This window comes from Vespula vulgaris, chromosome 11 (genome assembly GCF_905475345.1).
Source record: "Vespula vulgaris chromosome 11, iyVesVulg1.1, whole genome shotgun sequence".
In the NCBI taxonomy this organism is placed as follows: domain Eukaryota; kingdom Metazoa; phylum Arthropoda; class Insecta; order Hymenoptera; family Vespidae; genus Vespula; species Vespula vulgaris.
This window is the reverse complement of record NC_066596.1, coordinates 1,371,139-1,392,468: the sequence shown is the minus strand read 5'-3', so window position 1 is coordinate 1,392,468 and position 21,330 is coordinate 1,371,139. Positions and strand designations below refer to the sequence as shown.

The window sequence follows — 21,330 nt, the reverse complement described above, 5'->3', positions numbered from 1 at the left end:
ATATAAAATAGATCGTCGGAGTTATGTATATATATTTATGTATGTAAGTACGCGTGTATGTGTGTGTGTGTGTGTGTGTGTTTACGTATATATATTTATGTATGCATGTATTATGACATGAAGCGTGTCGCCATTATACCGGCGTGAACGATACCGATTTGATTCGATAAGTCGAACGATCGACGCTCACCACCACGTGACGCTTCGATCGACGTTCTCGATCGAACGGGATTGGTAAGATTCGTCCGTGAAAGTTATGCGTGCGCACGTTTCATATAACCAAAGTATATATATACACGGCGAGTGCATCGTGCTTCGATTACGCGAAAACGAACAACCTTTACGGTCCGCGTACGCGACATCGGCCTTGAATGTTATCGTTGAATCGACCTGTATCATTCTTGCCTTCTCAATTCTCAACGATACACGATATGAGTCAACTTGTACGGAAGATTTCAATTTTCGAAATATACGCTAATATTTATTATCAACCGAGGAGAGTAAATATGTTCATTTGAGGAAGTACTATGATGATATATATATATATATATATATATATATATATATATATATATATATATATATAGACACAAATTTTCGATTAGCAATAACAAATTTCAGCTAATGATAGAGATGTCTCGTGAAATTGATATTATGATTATTATTATCTTTTTTTTTTTTGGGGGTCACGCTAAAAATAATTATCGATATCAAAAGAAATCTATATCGATTTCTCTTTTCAAATTTTATTTTCTCTTTACCGAATTTTTTGTACTTCTTAGATCCGATCTATTGTGAGATATTTTCTCTTTTTTTTTTTTTCCAAAAATTGTCAAGAAAAGAAAAATATTTCGTTTAACGTGCACACACACACACACACATATATATATATATATATATATATATATATATATATATATATAATGCTTAGGAAAATCGAAAGTGTAGAGAGGCGTGTCACTTTATAGTAATCATAGTGTAAACTCGTCCATACGTGCCAAAACGATGTATGTATGTATGTATTCCGATATATTCATTGAATTACTATTCGAATTCGTTTTGATTGTATAACCGAGGATTTAGATTTTGTATAATAAAAAAAAAAAAAAGTTAAAAGAAAAGAAAAAGAAATAGAAAAAATGTAGGATAAGGTAATTATTAACCGAGGTCGCAAAATAAAAGCGCATTAAGCGCAAGTTCGAATTGGTTTTCTTGAGAGTAGAGCGGGCGAACGGGCGGGGGATAAGGGAGGGGAGGGAAGGAGGGATTACGTTAGTCGTAGTTATCGACCAGCCCATAACGACCTTGAAACTGAACGACTTTTATATGCGCCAATGCGATTCTCACGAAATGAAAGTATGTATCTTGTTTGATCGGGCGATGTGATTATCGTTAAATTTTCAAACGATCGATACAATCTATAATATTGTACGAAATATAAAAATCTATCGCTCGAAATAATTTTAAAACGTAATCTGTTAACGGATAACGAGCGTTTGGCACGTAACATTTTCTTAATCTTTTTTTCTTCCTTTTCTTTCTTTTTTTTTTTTTTTATGTTTCATACGATACGAGATAGTTGTGTGTCGTTATACGATCAAATCGCGTGTGTTTGTATCTGTATGTATGTATGTATGTACGTATGTAAGTGTATGTGTGTGTATGTATACGTACATAGTACACGAACGAGATCCTATCGCAATGTCGAGAAAACGTATAGGTCGTAGTAGTAGTAGTAGTAGTAAGTATTTCTTTCTTCTCTCTGATTTGAACGATATAATTTTTCTTCGTACGATGGTTATTATTCACTTTTAACGGTCAGATCGGTTGAATATCTTCTAAAAACGACGTTGTGAAATATAATAACTCATTTTATAACTCGTTCGAGTAGGCCTCGCAAAGCGAATAAGATGTTACCCATCGTGGAAGAGAATGAGCGCGATTAAAATTGGTAACGTAACCTATTTAACGTGATAAACTATAATACGATCATCCATACCTTTCGATGCCAAGCTGATAGTATTCTTAGAGTTGATCCGAAGACTATACGATGAATATATCATAGTTTTAATATTGCAGATGTAAATCACACGACCGTTTACGCGATTTGTAAAACAATACTCAGGTTTTATTTATCCGAACTTGTACGCTATGACGTCATATTGCTTCGTCGATGATCATCTGTTTTAAAAGTACTTCCATAATCATATTTGAAATATTTAGAACGCGGGAACATAGTTATATATGTATACATATATATATATATATATACACATATGTGTATATATATATGTGTTTTATTTTTTGTAGAAAATACTTATTCATTTCATTTAAATATTTTTCTTGAATAAAGTTAATAAAATTTATACTTATCGTTTAATTACTATTAATGTTTGAATAGAAAATAAGATTTTCTTTTTTTAAGTTAGTTTTCTTTTTCTTTTTTTTTTAATTTGTTACACTTCATTTGTTATTATAATGATTTATTTATCTCAATTTAAATTCATTAACTCACATATATATATATATATGTGTGTATATGTATATATGGATTTAATTGAAATCTGTAAAGAAATATTGTATTTGTCACATTTGGCAGATCTGAAAAACAAGGAAAAATTTCATGTAGTTTATAAATACAAAATTCTTTTATAAGTATATATATAAGTTAAAAATAACATTACAATATTTTATGTCTAGAGAAAGTAACATAAACATTAAAAAAGGAATGGATATTTTTCACTTACATCATTAACTGCATAACTATTATATTGTCGATAATACACTTTCTAAGATTAAATATGATATTAACTAACAAATTTTGATACTATTATATTATTCTAGCATTATTAAAGCAATGGCATTTTATATATGTCAATACACAATGTTATCAAAAGTTGTAATATTCACTTCTTTTTTTTTTCGAATACAACTACTCTTATTCGATTAAAAACATATTAAAGAGTAAATGTTTTATTTGCAATTATATCTGATAGAAAGAGGTTTTTTTTTTCTTTATATAAAATAAAATACTCTAGGTAGATCATTGCACTATAAATATTTGTTTACTAATACCAACATAACAATGACATTTACTGTTCTCACAAATAATTATTTATACGATATCAATCATATTTGTATTTATTCCTTAAAAAAAAAAGACGTAGTTACAATTATTCATAAACAAATAAAGTAACTACTATAATTTCATGCTTAGCAATTTTTTATGTTTAATAGTCGTATACAATTTTTGTTGGAACAGAGTTTAAAAGATTGATAATAATTATTTGTGTATCTTGTTACAAACAAGTATGTAGCGCTATTTATGAGAATTCTTTTTTACATTTTGCAGCGTGGAACTGCATTACATTTAATGTTATATAAAGACTGTAGTAATAATACATATAAACTACATTTACTTATATTCGAGTAACATTAATTTCAAATAAATAAATAAAAAATACTTACAGATCACAATAGTTTCATGTAATTAAATAAATTTTTTTTTTAAAATAATATATCTCTTATAATCAACGCATTTACTTAAGATAACATCACATCATTTAGTGTTTTCAGTTGAAGTAAAGAAAACGAAATTATTTTTTGTTTGGCAAAATAAAATGGAGCAATATATAAAAAGATATGTTAACTGACAGATTATATCTTGTAAAGTAATATCTCAACAAATATCTCTAAAAATTGTCTCACATTTTATATACAAAATATAACGATACAGGTACTTTTCAAGTGAGATTTATATATAAATCAAAAAAGATGTATTTAACAATGAGTCTAAATATATATTTACTTTCCTGCATGAAGAAGTTATGTTTATATAATACATAAACGAATGTACATAATGCGTTTCTTTTGCTGTGAACTAGCATTACTAAAAACATGTACCTATGAGTATACATGCTATTGAAAAAGTTAATGATTAGAAATACATCTATATTTTTATATACTAAAGCATTTCTTTTTCTTTTTTTATAAACATTACGTCCATCGTTTTTAAAAATGTTATGATTTAGATGTATGTCCTGTACACGAATAATGATTTTCGAGTATGTATGTATGTTTATTCAATTAACTTTTCATGTATAATCAAAGAAACTGTTTCTGTGATAATATAATCAAATTTGATACCTATCACAGTACTTACTGAATGTTTCAGATTCCTTGAAATTGTCTGTCATCATTCTTAGAATACTTCCGCTCTTATAAATCGGATTAAAAAAGGTCATTTTAACCATAAAATAATCTTACAGTTTCCTCTATCAATCTACAGTAGCAACCACATCTGTATTATTAGCTTGGATAGTTAAGTCTTCATTATCAGTTGGCGTTTTTTCTATTGTATTTGAAAGAGTGGTTTGGTGAATATTCGAAGCTTGATTATCAGTCTTCATTTCATCTATTGTTTGTGCTGTCGTTAATGTACTCCACCAGTTAGAAAAAGCTCCTTTAGCTTGTGAAATTGCACCACCTTATATAAAGAGAGAAATATTTTAATTAAATAACTTTGCCGGTTATGATTTTCAATCAAAATTAAGAATTTATCTTACCTACTGCCTTGCCAGTAGTTGCAACTGCTCTTCCAGTTGAAAGCATAGCTTGATTAAGTTTCCTACCACTCTCAGTATTTTGCATAGTACTATGAAAATGTGATATATAAATTATCAAGATACAATTAACGAGCATTGCATTATTTCATTGACTTACTGCGAAAAACGTAATTTCATATCTTGTACAGATAATTGACCAGCAAAAGGATGACCAGGTTCTATATTATTAATTTCTGGTTTATTCAAGCTACTCCACATTTTGTAATTATTTGTAGTACGCCAAGCAGCCATGAATGTGGAATTATAGTGATCCGATTGTCGTGTATCTTGCTGCATTGAAGTACGCAACATACTTAAAAGATACACTCGAAATTGTGTTCTAATCCATTCATCTCCACCTTCCCATCCTACTCCATCCAAGAAAATATCTTTTCGAGGCTCAGAGACATGTCTAACTATATAATCTGCAAATCTTAGATCCTCAGTAGTAAGATGTAATTGTCTTCTCAATTCTGGATCAGTAGCTTCTATTCTTGTGTTTTCAACCTTCCATAAATAATACAAAATAAAATCGCACGTGTTTTGGATATCACTGAATTATGACATGAACTAAAATATGTACAGTATTATATATTTCATAACAAACACTGTATGTTATACCTTCTTACCTAAAGTCTAATAATATATCAAACAGTTAATGAACAATTTTTCTTGTAACTCACCTCAACCAGAACATCGATTAATTGCTTTTTTTGTTTAAATAAAACATTTGTTGCTCCAACTACATATCCTCTAACATTAATATCTCCTAAGAGATCTAAATATGGTAAAGATAAATATGGTAGACAAAGGTATCCCTTGAAAATAAAATATGAATTTGATTATAAGTAAAAAAAAAAGAAGAAAAAAACACATATTCACACTAATTGATTTTTAAACAACAATTTTATATATACCTTGGTAAATAAACTTAATGGCAATCCGCAATGTTCTGGGTTTATATGTGCGATTTGAGTTATATTGTTGGTCAATCGTGCATCAGATAATGCATCATTACTTGTATCACGTGGTAAACTGTTATCAGCATCACCCATGCCTAAAGTAATTGTATTCACGCTATGAACTCTGTGTACATTGTCATTTGCTTTTGGTGAATATTTAGAATTATTTTCTTCATAACTTTCAGTGCATTCTTGTGTTGACTCTACATCAATAATTTTGCCATTTAAATTTTCATTGTTATTTTTTTGGATAGTCATATTGCCAAATGCATCCATACATTTTCCTTCCATCGTTTCAATAGTTTTATTATCATTTATACACAATGAATTTCTATTTGAGTTATCATTAATATTCTCATGTGCAAGATCTGATATGTTCTCCTTTATAACATTTGTAGTAGATAAATTAGAGTCAACACTATTTAATGCAATTTCTTCATCATCAAAAGTTGGTATAGGAGACATTGGTCTAGATGGTCTATAAGAAAACAGTTGTAATAAAAGTATAACTATATATAGTAAGATGAATTCATTTAAAATATCTAATAATATAGTACTATATACTAGATAATATATTGAATGATATAATATATAAGTAGATGGATTCATTCAAAATACCTGACGCAAGCTGCTTGTTGAAGACCATGTTCGATCATACTGGGATATAATGAAAGTAAAGTTAATATTGTGGCACATAATGGCTGTACAGGAGATTGATAAAAGACCACTCTTTTTTCTAACAAAAGTAATTTAAATAAAAGAAGTACTTTATGGCGAAATTGTAATATAAAATCTCTGGCAGATAGACCTATAAGTAATATTATACTTTAAATATACGTACGATATAATCATTTGATGATTATATTAGGGCTAATATGAAAATACATTTCTATTGATAGTTACCAACAAATACTTGAGGTGGTATTTGACTTTCACTGCTCATACAAGAATTAAGATGACGATAAGTATCTTCTAACAACGATACTTTACTAAAATCTCCTTCTTCGAAATATGCATGCGTTATTAACGCCATTTTTACTTGAATATGACCATAAAGTGGTAAAGTACTTAATACACAAACAGATTTTTGTACTGTTCCTCTAGTTATATCAGAAGTGCGATTTTTTAATTTCTGCAAATATACTTACAAAATATATATATAATTCTAATAATAGATACTAATCTCTATATTATAATTACCTCGACTGGAATTTGTCTAAAACAAGAAATACCATATATGGTACGTTTTGGATCATTGAGACTAGGCAAATGAAAATAAACTGTATCTTCGTCATAATTATGAGATCCATCAGGTAACGCTAAAGTTGGTAAGTACTTCCAACCATGCGGACACTCATTTGGTGCACCAGGCACTAAAGGTGGAAAAGAGTATTCTACCTATGCGTTCAAAAATAATAAAACGTAGGTATAAAATGTAAACGAATCCGTGTATAATCTGATTAGACTTTAATTTATAATTTTAAAAGTGAACGACTAATGATCGTTGTAATTATCGGCGAAGAAATATAATTTGTATTGATGATGAATTATCACGAAAATATAAGAAAGAATTCTAAATTATCGATAACGTTATTAAAACGTATCAAATAAAGGTTATTAATTCTCTCAGAAGAAATCCACTTACTTGACATCCTTTTTTATGATGAAATCCAACGACTATGACATGAAGGATCGGCCCAGCTGATTCTGCCATATTTTTCATATACTGTATGACGAATAGTAAATATGTAGAATATATCACAAATATCTATCGTTGCAAAGAATTTCTATGTTTCATTTCAAAATTTCTAAAACACCCTTTTCTACGACGGGTGACCGACGAAGCGATAGCAGACGCACAGTTTGACATGCGCCATGATATACCCTGATATATGTGTATCGTGATTCTACAAATGTATATAGTAAAATGTTGCCAACATGTAAAATTCAACTTATCTAAATCATCATATACATACATATATACATACATACATACATATATATATATATCACAGAATTTATAGCATTCTAAGTTTTATCAAACGATAAGAACTTCTCGTTCTCATTATCAACATAAACTGATTCTAATAAATGTTGAAGGACATTTTTATTATGAGATGAAAATGTTTCTTGTTATTATATATATATATCGGAAACAATACATTAACCTATTGCGGACAGACAAATGACGAGCATTGAATACAATTTTTTTTATTGAAAATTTCCAACGACTACGTCTTACGTTATTATTTTTGTATACACGTGAATCATTCATACGTAGATATTATTCGGAGGGGAAGATATGTAGAAATTTAATAATAAACGATTTTCGTTGAAGTATTTTATATATAAACGTTTCACGATTACAATTTGATATTTATAAACAAGATCCAAGTCATTATTACCTTGTAAACATAAGAATGTTTGTTTATTTCTATAGCTAACAGTAGTCAGTACTACGAAAATAACATATAGGTAACTCTTTTATTGTTATAGGTCAGTTAAGATATTTAGATAGTATTACAAGTTCTGGGAGTAAAATATAATTTTACAGTCTATTAAAATTTATCTTTCTTTTCATTGTATTCCACATGGCATTGATCAGAATTTTAATTTAATTGCAATTTTTTCTCTCTCTTTTTTTTTTTTTTTTTCAAATAGGAGCCCTTAAAATATAACAAACATTAACAAATCATAATATTAATCTGGCAATGAATATTACCACCATTATAGGGACGCTTCTTCACCGATAGAATATAATCTGGATCCACGTGTGCGATCTCTATATAATGACCTGCAGGGCACAGCTCTCAATGTGTTCCTCTTAAGACCAATCGAGTTAAACGCTCGCAGTTGGTCAGGAACACGAGGCTGCTCTCTGCTGTCGGCCTCATAGCCGCCTCTCTTTCCCATGCCAAGAAGAAGGAAGGAGAGGAAAAAGATGGGTGATAAGGGTAGTTCCCTGGAAGACATGCTACCTGCGTACATTAAATCCCCGTGTTCCATCCGGACCGATAGGCATACGAGTAACATTGCTGGGAAGAGCACTTCCACCTGGTACGACTGATTTTGGTTGAATTCTGTTTATTTCTTGTATTACTTTTTCTTCGGGACTTTTCTCTTCTCCTAAAATTCTTCTTCTTGCCTCTGCATATTCTTGCTCCCTCTATATAATTTTGAATTATGTTGAGATAAACCTTACCTATGCATGGATATATTTTAGAGTCCATGTATACCTGTTTTAACGATTTAATAGGTTGTTTAGGTTTGTCTCCATTTAGTAATGGACCATCGCCACTACCTTGAGAATCTCTTGTAGGTCTCTTCAATATCTTTACTGTAGGCTTCGGAGGTACATACTGAGATCTCATCCCATCTTCACCCAAAATTATCATTCTTGTATTATTTGTATTATTATTATTAGTCTTGAAGCTAAAATATAAAATATTTATATTTGTATTAATCTCGTCAATATCGTATTTATTGAAAGTACTTTATAAAAATACCTAGAAGCTTCTATCTCTTCTAATGCTTCTACAGCATTCAATCGGAGAACATCCAATTTTTTATCAAGGACCTAAAATATTATATAATCTAATTTATATTTAAAAATATTCTATTATTATCGTATCAATGAACATATATGTTTTATAAAATATATTGATATTTAATATAAAGGATCTATATTATATCAACTATGTATTTACTAAACATATGTTTATCTATCGATATTTTATTCATGATACTGTAGTAATATATTCTCAAGAAATGTGGAAGTATTGAAAAAAAATCTTTGCTATCTCTTTCCATATTTATTATAGATTTATATAAATCATATTAAGGTAATAAAATATTTGAAATATCTATAAGTTTATATGTATACATAAATGTTATATTGAACAAACGAAAATGTTAATTAACATAATGATCACAACAAGTGCGCATCAGTATGCTTGCTGCTTAGAGAAATTCGCACTTGAAAGATTTCATGTGTAAAATAGGTTAACACGACTACTTACATTATTAATTAGATTGAAAAGATTATTATTATGAGAATATTCTAATAATCAACCTACCCCTGGATCATCTATGTCTTCCCAACTTTCCAAAATATCGTCTACCGCTGACATTTCACAATTTATAACGCAAAATCTTGACTTTCACAAGTCAAGCCCAAGATACCTGATAGCACGAACAGAGCTCGAACCTTTCAAGGAAGTAGAGGGTGTTGGAAAGTGTGTCTTTTTTGTCAGAACGAATATTATAGTGGTATCTTATATCAGATTAGCCACCTGAAGATATAAAATCTTTCCTAGATGAGTTTCTACACGAGATATCATCAATTCAATCGACTAACTCTTACAAACTTTATATATATATGTGTGTGTATGTATGTGTATATATATGTATATATATATATATATATATATATATATATATATATATAATGCTACCACCAACCAAAGTGAAGTTAGTCAAATTTGGGTAGGGGGAGTAGTCGCCATTTGTCGTAATGGCAGAAATGTATGCGTGCCGTCAAAATCAATTATTTGAAATGTATTTCTTAATTATTATATAGAAAATGAATTGACATTAATCTCTTCTTTTTTTGAAGTTGAAAATTTAATAAATAGATCAGCAAATTTTTATTTTCTGAAGAGTTGTAATTTTGTAATAATCCTAATGTATTTTATAACCAACATATTTATGTATAGGGATTATCCTCGCTATCGAAAACTATCGATTTTAGAGTATAATCAAATTATTTATCGAATGTTAACGTTTAATATTATTGAATAAATTCGATAAGAAATAATTTTCTTCCCTTGAAATACCGACATCAATAATATTAATCTCTGATGTAAATCGAAAACGTTTTTTTAGATTTACCGACCGTTTTTACGTCACGATTCCCGCATATTTTTGATTCCTTATAGTAACAACAGATGTCATTGTAGTAGTATTTGTGTATCATACGCTTTAAGAACTGTCATTGTATTTAACTGACAAAATACATTTTTTTATTGCGTTTTTGTTATTTATTTATTGCGAAATAGTATAATAACTTTTATAACTATTTCAATTTACGAATATAAATAATTATCCATGAAAAAGTTATTTATATGGATGATAAGATAATATTATCTTCCCGGCAATATCGTTCGTTTATTATCAATGAATTTTGTATACTTTCTAATTTACTGAATTATATATATACCAATAATTTATTATACAGAAACGATAGTTATTTGTTATTATTTAAAATATTATTATTTAGTGTTATAAACGAATCACTTAAATCTGAATTATATTTAATTTAGTATGTGATCTGATTGTTACAAAACTTTTATATCAAAACTGTGTACATTTTATGTAATATATAATTATATATATATATATATATATATATATTTCATATAATAGAATATATAAATGAACAAATAAAATGACGGAAATAGAATGGTATATATTTATTAAAAGTTTTAAAAATCTTGTCATTTTATATATATTACTTTTTATATATAATTTGTCATATATTTATTTATCATAGGATAGCAAAACCAGTAGATTATGGATCTGTGAAATATGCACGATTAGAGGAAGTGATTGAACATCCTTTGAAGCCGGTTACTGTTACAGTAAGATATTGTAATAATAAATAATGTTTTATTATAAAAAAAAATTCTATAAAATTTATTCTGTTGTAGTTAATTGACGGGCGGAGCGGAGTTAGACGAAATGTATTACGAAGTACAAGCACAGGTTCTTCTACAGGAACGCCGACACCAACTCATACACCTTTACCTACAAATTTGTCTATGGATCCATTATTGAGTCATTCTGCTTTGGATGGTTCGGATCCACTTACACAATTCGCACGTGAAGAATTAGATCCTTTATCTAAAATGGCTGCAGATGAAGTAATTTATATAATAATTTTTTAAAAGGAATAGAAAGATATAATATCCTTATAAATGTGCATTGCAGTGGGATTATTCTTGTGTAACAGCAATTCCTGGTAAAAAGCCTAGAGATACTACAGATGAATTAGTTGAACCATGGTTGGCTAGACGAAACGCTATTTTAAGTAAATACACAACTTCGGAGAAATTATCAATTGTTACTAGTTTCTTATCAGGTGGAGAAAAAGGTATTTATTTTTATATTATAGTTAGAATTCATGTTATAATTTGCATCAGATTTTGTAATATTGTGATATACAATATTTACATTTAATTGTAGTTATGGTCAAAGTGCAGCCAAGTGGAACAATGGTTGATAAAGTACGAACAAGATTAGAACAATTGGATGATTTTGAGGAAGGATCTGTCAGACAAATGTTAGATTTATCACAGCAGGAATATACTGCAAGGATTGAACAATTGAATAGTGAATTAGTACAAGCTTGGCATTCTGATCAAAGAGTTAAAGCATTGAAAATTGCAATTCAAGTATGGTTTTTAAAATATATCTTTTTAATAAGTAATAATAAAAAATATGCTGAAAGATTATATTAAATCTTGTTTTCCAGTGTGCTAAATTATTAGTGGATACATCTGTGATGGCCTTTTATCCTAGTAAATTTGTACTGATCACAGATATTTTAGATATTTTTGGCAAACTTGTTTATGAAAGATTGAAAGTGAAGGCTGAATATTACAAGTTAGTTTCATTACCTATTTCATTCAAAACTTAATGCAATTTATCGTATATTTTAATTATATAAAATTTTTATAGACCAGGAAGTAAAATTCCTACAAGTCTACCTGATAATTTTACACCAAGTATGGTTCCAGAAAATGCAAAAGAAACTTGTCGCAATTGGTTTTATAAAATAGCTTCGATAAGAGAATTAGTTCCGAGACTTTATGTAGAGATGGCAATAATAAAGTCTTATAGTTTTTTAACAACAAGGTAAGATAATTTGCTTATGCTTGCTTAGTAATAATTTTAAGAAACTTGTTAATATCGATTATTCATTTTTCGTTTTAGCGAATTTAACACAGCTTTATTACGCATTACTCGAATGATACGAGGGATTGGAAATCCTCTAATAGCTGTCTATGCTAGATGTTACCTGTGCAGAGTAGGACTTGCTTTAAATAAAACATCAGATTTTGAATTTGCAAAAGAAAATCTGTATGACTTTCTTTTTACATATCATCAATTGTTTGGACAATCTGTAAAGAATGAGTTGGGTAAACAAAATATGACTTTGTATTCGTATTTAAATCTCTATTTGCCTGCATTAGATTGGATTTTACAAGTCTTGGTAACAACAGCTTCAGATAGTCTGTTAGAGGAGGTCCTTTCTCAGTGCAAACAACAGACTAAAAGGTATTAAATTTATTTTAATATTTTGATATTACTTGCATTATTGTAATTTTATATAATAATTTGTTGTTTTTTGTCTTTTTTTTTTTTTTTTTTTGCTTTAGTTCTCTATTGCTAAACTCTGTCTTGACAGCGTTCAAACCAGTATATATTGCTGCACGTGCAATGGATTTTGTAAATTTAATAACAGAAAGTAAAGATGATGGTAATGAGCGAGATACATTACATCATTTCAAGTAATGTAAATAGACTATTATTTTTTACCTAGATAGATATTGTATTAATCTTTTTTTTTATTATCTAATAGGATATCCACAGCATTTATTATACAGAAGTTTAGGTGAGTGTCTTGTAAAAGAATCTCCACCGAAAGAGGATTGCCAAGCGATACTCCAAATAATATGGAAATATATAAGCGAACTCAAAGATCCTACCAAATTCATGCATTGCATAGAGATTTGGATACAATTTACAGTTTTGCATTTTTCTGTAAGTTATAAAATTTTGTTCAAAATATAAGATTGCATATATAATATTATAATATGTATTATTTATATTCAAGGTTAACGAATTGAATCTGTTTTTTGGACAAATAATTGATCGTCTTAGTCCAAATAGAACATTTGAGCACTATTATTCACAATTGCAAACGGTTGTAGAAAAAATAGTTGCTTATACACAAGATTTTGAATCTTTACTGGCTATGGTAAATAAAATATTTTACATATATCCAATTTGATTATTTTATTGATATAGTAAAATTTAAATTTCATTTTAGGATAACTTTTTGCCACTGATAGATTTGTTCCACAAGGAAAGTATTAGAGTTGAAGTTTGTAAAACCATTATAGAAGGTTTAAGCAATCAAAATAGTCCTATCACAGATCCAATTATTATAAATGCTCTAATATTTATCGCTAGGATAATGCATGATTCTGTTAGGTATGTATAACTTGTTGCTATAAATAATATAATTATTTTTTATTATTGATATTTATATTTATATATTTTACACGTATTAATTGATAATTATAGCGCTTTAACTGTCGAAGATGAGAAACGTCAAATAGGCCAATTAATTTGTGGTCTTGTACAACGAGTAGATTATGGGCGTGATTTTGAAAAGCAACTTAATTTTTATGTTGAAGCCAGAGCAGCTTTTCCTAATTTGGACAGTGTACATATACAACTTATACAAGTATGAGAAATATTTAATGATTTACGATTAAAATAAATTAGATATTCAACAATTCAAATATATTTACAACTCTGTATTTAGTGTGTGAATAGATTAGCTGTAGATACAAGGAAAATAGTTCGTGGACATCATACTAGAAGAACTTCAGCATTTGTACGTGCATGTGCAGCATTTTGTTTCATAACAATACCATCATTAACTTTGGTACATACTCGTCTTCAATTATATCTGCTGTCAGGACAAGTAGCACTTTTAAATCAATGTTTGGGTCAAGGTAAAGTACCATAGTATTAAAATACTGTTTTATTCATATGTTGTCTTTAATAATATACATTTTTTTGTTGTTGTACAATTTTATTAGCTGATGCTTGTTTCAAAGCAGCATTAAGCTTAGTTCCAGAGATGCCAAAAACTATAGACATTGATGGAAGACAAAAAAATTCACAGCCATATTTGTTATCATATTTGTCTAATTTTTTATCTACATTATTGGTGGTTCCGGTATGTATTTATGCGTTATTCATATCTATAGATAAAAGTATATATAAGATAAGAACCGAACTTTTTGATAAGAAACAAGTATTTTTAACATATTAGGATAGTCCAGAACATGGTGTTTTATATCTGATGAGAGGTTTGCTCAATGCTGTACAACGTTGTTGTGATGATAGTACCTCAACTAAAGCATACTTATATTTACGTGTTCTTGACCTTCTTTCAACTGTGACTCAAGAGAATTATCCCTATCATATAGACAAGGTAATCTGTATTATTCAGCTTCTTCTTTTATTATTTTTTATCTACACAAATAAAAAAGAAGAGAAAGATATTTTTTTTTTTTTTTTAGGTTGACTCTAATGATAAACTTTATGGATCGGATCAAAAGTTTCTTGGAGAGGTCAACAAAATATGTTCTAAAATAGTAGAAGAAATTCTTAATCATTTAAAGTATCTCGGATCTACAGATCAATTGGATAAGCAATCTATTCTTGCATTAGAACTTTTTAATCGTTTTATAATAAGGGCAGATTTACGTCAACCAGCATTAGCAAATATTGCTGTAAATCTATGGAATTTATCTCAACGACATGGTTCTGTTGATCCTAAAGTGAAGGTATACGAATTTTGGATTTGTTTAAACTTATGGTTTATAGACTTAGATTTATTATATAAAACATTTTTGTTTTTTTTTTTTAGATAAAAACTATAGCGTATATGATGCAAAAAGTGCATTGCCAAGAATACGAACATTTCGCAGATATTCTAAAAAGAATGAATAAATAAATAAAGAAATAGATAAATATAAACAAAGCGATTTCTTTGATCTAAGTGAAATTGTTAAAATGTTCATATATAATTCCATATTGAGGGAAAGAGAAATGATAATAGGTTTAATATATGCTTAACAGAATTTATTGGCAGTCATTTGGAAGACATGTTGTATTTATATACAATCGAGTTTCTTGAAAATTTTACATATTTAAAAAAAATTAATTATAACAATAAAAGCATAATTTAAATTCAATGATTATTCGAACTAAGTTATGAATGTATTATTAACTATTTAATTAAATTAGATTTAAGCGATCTTAAAAAAGAACAGCCAAATAATATTATGAAAAATATAAAGTTAATATTACAGGAACAAATGTTTTGTACTATCGTATATTAAAGTGCTATTAAAATCTGCTGTGTTTAAACTTGAACGTTTGATAAAAAATAAATTTTCATTTTAGTTTCATGCAGAAAAAAAAAAGAATACGAACGATTATATAAATTTAAGAGATACGAGAGATAAGAGCGACTGAAGAAAATACAAATGCAAGTTTATCTAATAAAAAAAAATTTACAACAAAAAGATTAAGATATAATGATAATAATAATAATAATGATAATAATAACAATAACTATAATAATAATAATAATAATAATAGTAATAATAATAATAATTACAACAGTAAAGAAGCAAGAGTATTAAACGTTAATTATAATAAACTTTTTATCAATACTGAGTATATCTGATCGAATAAATTTTGGAGATTGAATCGGTCACATTATTTATACGATGATAAAACTGCCATACAAAAATATGTCATTACCTAAGGATAGACTTTGTAGATGTTCTTAATAAATTCTTCAAAATTATAATATCTATAATCTATGGAAGACGTCTGATTGAACGATCGATCAAAAGGTATTCATAAAACCTTAAGATTTTAAGCTTTTAAAATGCTCCGTAAAGCGTCCAAAAATATATCAGCATGATATTCTGTGAACGTTAATGCCGGCCTTAATCTTACTGCTTTATCACCACATCCACCTGTTTGTATACCTGTTTATAACGGAAAAATACACGTTCCAGTATATGAAAAAATAAGACGTGGATTATTGAAATTTTAATAAATAACTCAATTAATCTATATATAATAATAATTACATGAATAATTCATTAAATTTAAGAATAGAAAAATTCTTACCTTTAGCTAATAATTTTTTGATAAGAGCATCTCGACGTTCAGATGTTTCGCAATTGAAAGCTATAAACGTTCCACGACCACGAACGGAATTCATTATTGTAGAATGTTCATTTTGAAGAGTATTCAATTCCTTTAACATGTAGTTACCCACTCGGTTGACTTGTTTCAAAAGATCTTCTTTTATTATGGTGTCTAATACTACTTCCAATAATATCAATTTACTAGGATCACCCATCCATGTATTGAACACACGATAGGATTGCTTTGGTCTGTGGTGAAATGAAAGAAAAAGAAAAAAAAAAAAAATAATAAAATTGTAATCAATACAAATATGACATTGAAATGTATTTCTAAAAAATATTGCATACTTTAAATCTTCTCGATGATAATAACCACCCAATTGCATCTTCTTACTAAAGGTCACCAAATCTGGTGGTGAATTTAAATTGAAATATTCGTGGCACCACATTTTTCCGGTTGGTCCACCGCCTGTTTGTACTTCATCGATAAGTAGAGCTATTCCGTGCTAAAAGAAAGACACTAAATTTATAATAAAACATCAATCTATCAGGTATAATGTAATTGCGAAAAAACTGATTGTACTTTGGATGTTATACGACGCAGTTCTTGAAAGAATTCGGGAGATGCATGATTGTCACCACCTTCGGATTGAATCGGTTCGATTATGACACCGGCTACAGGTATCTTCTTTTCTATCTTATATTTTTCAATCAGTTCTTCGACCTATCGTTGAACGATGAAAACTTTCTTATTATAACTTTTTTTCAACCGATATCGCATATTTCTAAATATTAAATATACCTCGGCCAAACAACGTCTATCCTCTTCTTGATTTTCTCGGATATTATCTTCAAGAGGATATTTGTATTCAGGAAATGAAGCTATTGGCCAATCAAAAGCGGGTACATCAATCTTATGTATATATTTACTATGGGTCGTTGATAAGGAACCTAAAGTTCTACCATGGAATGCACCTGATAATAAAACGAGATTGTGTTTATAAACTCTTCTCTCTTTTCTTTTTCTTTTTTTCTTTAAATGTATACCTTTGAAAGACATGATCGAATATTTAGGAGAACCTGGTGATAGATTCATCATACACGTTTGCATTTCTTCTTTTGTAAAAGGTGCACCTTTTCGTTGTTTTTCTGCGTACCACATGAAAATATTTTTGAAAGCGTTCTCATTCGAGCAAGAACCACACATCATTGTTGTGATCTGTGACAATCCTGGAGGAGCGACCTAAATGTTTAAATATTAACTTAAATTTGTTCTTTCCTTCGAGATTGTTATTAATTAATTAATTAATTAATTAATCCATTGATTTACCTCTTTCTTAAGAAAAATTTTTTTCAATCTGTTAGGCCATTCTTTTCCTGGGAATACACCTAACGCTGGCCTGTTTACCATGATCTTCTAAAAAAAGAAAAGGAAAGAAAAAGTAATTTATAAATGTTCTCAATCGAGTTTTTGAAAGTTTCATGTTTTCTTCCTTTTATCTCTTTTTTCTTTTTTCTCGTTATTTTTACTCACTTGATTTACTGGATCAGCGAGAGCATTCAACAAGGCTGGGTGATTATAGCCTAAAGGTATCGACGAAATTTGCATATAAACGTCCAACAACGTATTTCCATCGACGTCCATTATAAAATTACCGGTTGACTTATCGTAATCTGCGAAGAACTGGACCGAGGAGGCTTGCTGTGAAAAAAAATTTTTATACAGGATTAACGATCTTGTATTTTATCATCATCATCATCATCATCATCATCATCATCATCATCATCATCATCATCATCATCATTACTTTACTTTGTATATTGATCGATTTTTTTTTTATTAAAACTGGATTATCAATATTTTTATCAAATTTGTTTTTTCCTTTTTCGATTTCAGAAACTTTTAGTATACTACTAAATTATAATCGTTTCTTTTTCTTTTTTTTACTTTTAACACTACTTTTAGATTTTTAATTAAGAAAATTAAAATTGTTTCGAAACTTTTTTCGAGAATCCGATTTCAATGAACTTTTTATATAAATCGCAATAGTAATTTTTCTTTTTATTTCGAAATCCTTATATGTACATTCTAAAAAAAAAAAAAAAACAAAAAGAAAAAGAGTAGTGTTCCATTTATATCCAAGTTCTTATATGCGATAATAAAAAAATTGTTTTAAAGATTGTTTCGAGAAATCTTTAGAGTCAAATTTGAAATTAGGTTTTGAGAATCACTGGCAATATATGTAAACGATAAAAATTCTTTACAAAATTTCTATTCACTTTCGAAAGAAAAACATATTGATACCTGCATCGAATTAAGTTCTTGAAGCAAACTTCGTGAACGTGGTCCAGGTATTTCCGTCGTGATTATCGGTTTTTTTGGTTCTCTCAATGCTGAGCCAGTCAAACATCTTTTCCAATGGGTCCTCTGCCCTATAATGATCAAATCATTCTCTTCAATCATTCGAGAAAATTATTTGTAAATTGTGAAGAATAATAATAACGTTTAATGCAAAATAAAATCGAATGTCAGTGTCCTTGTCAATACAATGTATTTTCTTATCGATCGGATCTAACTCAATGAGATACGATATCACATAACATATATTCTATGAGATAGAGTACTCAGGTCAATTTTAATCATGTCACTCGAGATCGGTTCAAACAATTACTTTTATTAATGCCAGTTAAAGGCAATTGCTTCAACAACGAAATCATTACATCTTTTATACTATGTGCCAGATAAATTTTATCTATAATCGCAATTTGATATTTAATTTCGTGAAATCAATTCAAAGAATATTAAAAAATACTTTAGAAATATTTATTTGAATATATGAACGTAAATTTTGGAATATTTTTATTATTATTATATACGTACAAATATATTTAATATTACTTAACAATACTTGCGCTATATCGAATCGATATATAAAATGATATTAATCGAATATTTGGAATTGCGATATAAATTTATTTGTTGCGTTGATAGAAGTTCATTGACGATATCGTGTATTTGTCGTTCATCGATCCTAAGCTTATAACATAAAGCGCGAAATTTCAATAACAAACATCTTTGATAAGATAAAAGATATCCAAAGATTCTTAAGGTATTACGAATATGTTCGTAAACGTGATATGCAGAATGCGTATATTTGTTTAGATTATATATACGAAGTAATTTACGTTTATCAGCTGATAATCAAATATGTTTAATGGTTTAATCATCGAGTGAAATTTATTTATTCACTTTTATTTTTTGTTTTGAAGTGTATTGTCTTTTAATTGTAAGATAGTTAGAATTATCATTCTTTTATTTTTATTACAAGAAGTTTCATATCATAGTTTTGACTTTAGTCGTATATTTTTCCTTTACACACACACACACACTTACACACATATATATGTATGTATGTATATGTATGTATAATGTGTGTATGTGTATATATATATATATATTTATCTTCTTTTCTCTCTACTATCGATCTGCAAACACGCAAGCAAAATTCTCGTCAATATTTTCGCGATAAATAATTCATAATTTTAAAGTCACATTTTAAAGTCACATTGGAAATTGAAATTACATTTGAATCGTAAGTTCTTAAAACGAATATTCGTTCAATCGATTGAAACCTACAAGGAAGGATGGTCCATGAGTAGGACAAGTTTTAAAGGAACGGAAGTTTCATTTGGCAAATTGAATATAAGATGATTGCTTAATCGATTTACACACGTACACACAAATTTATCAGTTACTTTAGCAACAATTTTTTTTTTTTTTATAAAATGTTCATTAATAAAATGTTCGCAAATGTTTAATGAAAATTTAGGTCAATTGTTTTCTAACAATTTTTATGTCTTTCGAATAAGAAAAAAATGTTAGAAAAATTAAATGCGTAAGCTCGTCGATCGATCGATTATAAAGGATACAAAATGGGAGAGAGTTCTATCGATTTAAAGAGAACAGAGAAAGAGAGAGAGAGAGAGAGAGAGAGAGAGAGTTAAATGTGCTTAATAACTACCGCTTAGAAGACAGCAGCGTGCGAGGATATGAACAGACTGGCACTTGTTAACGAGCATCCCTTAGCTCTCAACTTTTCTTCTTTTTATATATTCGACGTAGTAAACAGAAAAATATTTTTTTAAGTGAGAATTCAATGAGAAAGAGCGTCACGTTTTAAAAGAGAAACTCGACACCACTCTCTCGATCGTATCGCAAGGAGGGATGGACCTGCACTGCTGGCTCGAAACCCGTATACTATCCGATTCGACAAGCCGAAAGGACTCGATCTTTCACGAACGCACACCGACCGAGTCTCTACGATTATTAAATGCTGATTCTTCTGATGCGCCAGCGCCCCAGCTTCGAATTTTATCTCGACGTACTTCGTTCTCAATCGATATTGAAATTAAATACGAATGTTAAATATTTGTACATTTTTCATATTCCAAATATTACATATATTTACATATAAATATTTTTCGAGTAACACGTATGATCAGAGGTTAGAATGAAATGCGATCAATTTAATCTATTAATAGATTTTTTATTTATTATTTATTTTATAGAGTGATCTCAATAGGTTATAATTTTATAAGGTTTCGTAATTATTTTTAAAATGACGTCATCTGTGCGGGCAAATAAACGACCAATCATATCGCGGCAGCCATGATATTTTACCCTCTTATTTACACTCGTATGTTTAGTCGTCTGTACATAGTTCAACATTTGAC

At 28.7% G+C, this 21,330-nt stretch overlaps 5 protein-coding genes across 8 annotated transcripts in view; 1 reads left to right on the top strand and 4 right to left on the bottom strand.

Annotated features, from left to right (window-relative positions):
- Positions 1–2,148, bottom strand: part of LOC127067605 (serine/threonine-protein kinase tousled-like 2) — a 55,719-nt gene extending 53,571 nt beyond the window's left edge. For 2 of the 4 annotated variants that reach the window (XM_051002720.1, XM_051002723.1), the window contains exon 1: positions 1,675–1,691. In XM_051002720.1, the coding sequence (XP_050858677.1) occupies positions 1,675–1,676 (2 nt within the window). In that variant the 5' untranslated portion in view covers positions 1,677–1,691. Of the gene's footprint in view, positions 1–1,674; positions 1,692–1,999 lie in introns of those variants that run through there. The other 2 variants (XM_051002730.1, XM_051002724.1) reach the window with 2 other exon arrangements.
- Positions 2,149–2,719: 571 nt separating this feature from the next.
- On the bottom strand, positions 2,720–7,462 carry LOC127067609 (late secretory pathway protein AVL9 homolog). The gene is made up of 9 exons (XM_051002752.1): positions 7,212–7,462; positions 6,767–6,964; positions 6,470–6,698; positions 6,185–6,374; positions 5,522–6,044; positions 5,288–5,422; positions 4,723–5,111; positions 4,566–4,654; positions 2,720–4,486 (listed from the first exon to the last, which is right to left on the bottom strand). The coding sequence occupies exons 1-9, from the start codon at positions 7,287–7,289 to the stop codon at positions 4,278–4,280; spliced, it is 2,040 nt and encodes a 679-aa protein (XP_050858709.1). The 5' UTR covers positions 7,290–7,462; the 3' UTR covers positions 2,720–4,277.
- Positions 7,463–8,162: 700 nt separating this feature from the next.
- LOC127067623 (SUZ domain-containing protein 1) lies at positions 8,163–9,925 on the bottom strand. The gene is made up of 4 exons (XM_051002804.1): positions 9,643–9,925; positions 9,073–9,143; positions 8,803–8,998; positions 8,163–8,732 (listed from the first exon to the last, which is right to left on the bottom strand). The coding sequence occupies exons 1-4, from the start codon at positions 9,694–9,696 to the stop codon at positions 8,541–8,543; spliced, it is 513 nt and encodes a 170-aa protein (XP_050858761.1). The 5' UTR covers positions 9,697–9,925; the 3' UTR covers positions 8,163–8,540.
- A 653-nt stretch (positions 9,926–10,578) lies between these two features.
- On the top strand, positions 10,579–16,049 carry LOC127067603 (VPS35 endosomal protein-sorting factor-like). The gene is made up of 18 exons (XM_051002718.1): positions 10,579–11,029; positions 11,118–11,205; positions 11,275–11,487; positions 11,555–11,717; positions 11,810–12,018; positions 12,099–12,229; positions 12,305–12,481; positions 12,560–12,904; positions 13,006–13,106; positions 13,209–13,390; positions 13,464–13,607; positions 13,680–13,843; positions 13,937–14,099; positions 14,181–14,373; positions 14,461–14,600; positions 14,697–14,858; positions 14,947–15,213; positions 15,297–16,049. The coding sequence occupies exons 1-18, from the start codon at positions 11,013–11,015 to the stop codon at positions 15,381–15,383; spliced, it is 2,946 nt and encodes a 981-aa protein (XP_050858675.1). The 5' UTR covers positions 10,579–11,012; the 3' UTR covers positions 15,384–16,049.
- LOC127067614 (4-aminobutyrate aminotransferase, mitochondrial) lies at positions 15,891–20,858 on the bottom strand. The gene is made up of 10 exons (XM_051002763.1): positions 20,619–20,858; positions 18,902–19,029; positions 18,131–18,298; positions 17,927–18,013; positions 17,644–17,839; positions 17,399–17,571; positions 17,180–17,320; positions 16,945–17,102; positions 16,577–16,845; positions 15,891–16,431 (listed from the first exon to the last, which is right to left on the bottom strand). The coding sequence occupies exons 1-10, from the start codon at positions 20,674–20,676 to the stop codon at positions 16,316–16,318; spliced, it is 1,494 nt and encodes a 497-aa protein (XP_050858720.1). The 5' UTR covers positions 20,677–20,858; the 3' UTR covers positions 15,891–16,315.
- Positions 20,859–21,330: the final 472 nt, after the last annotated feature.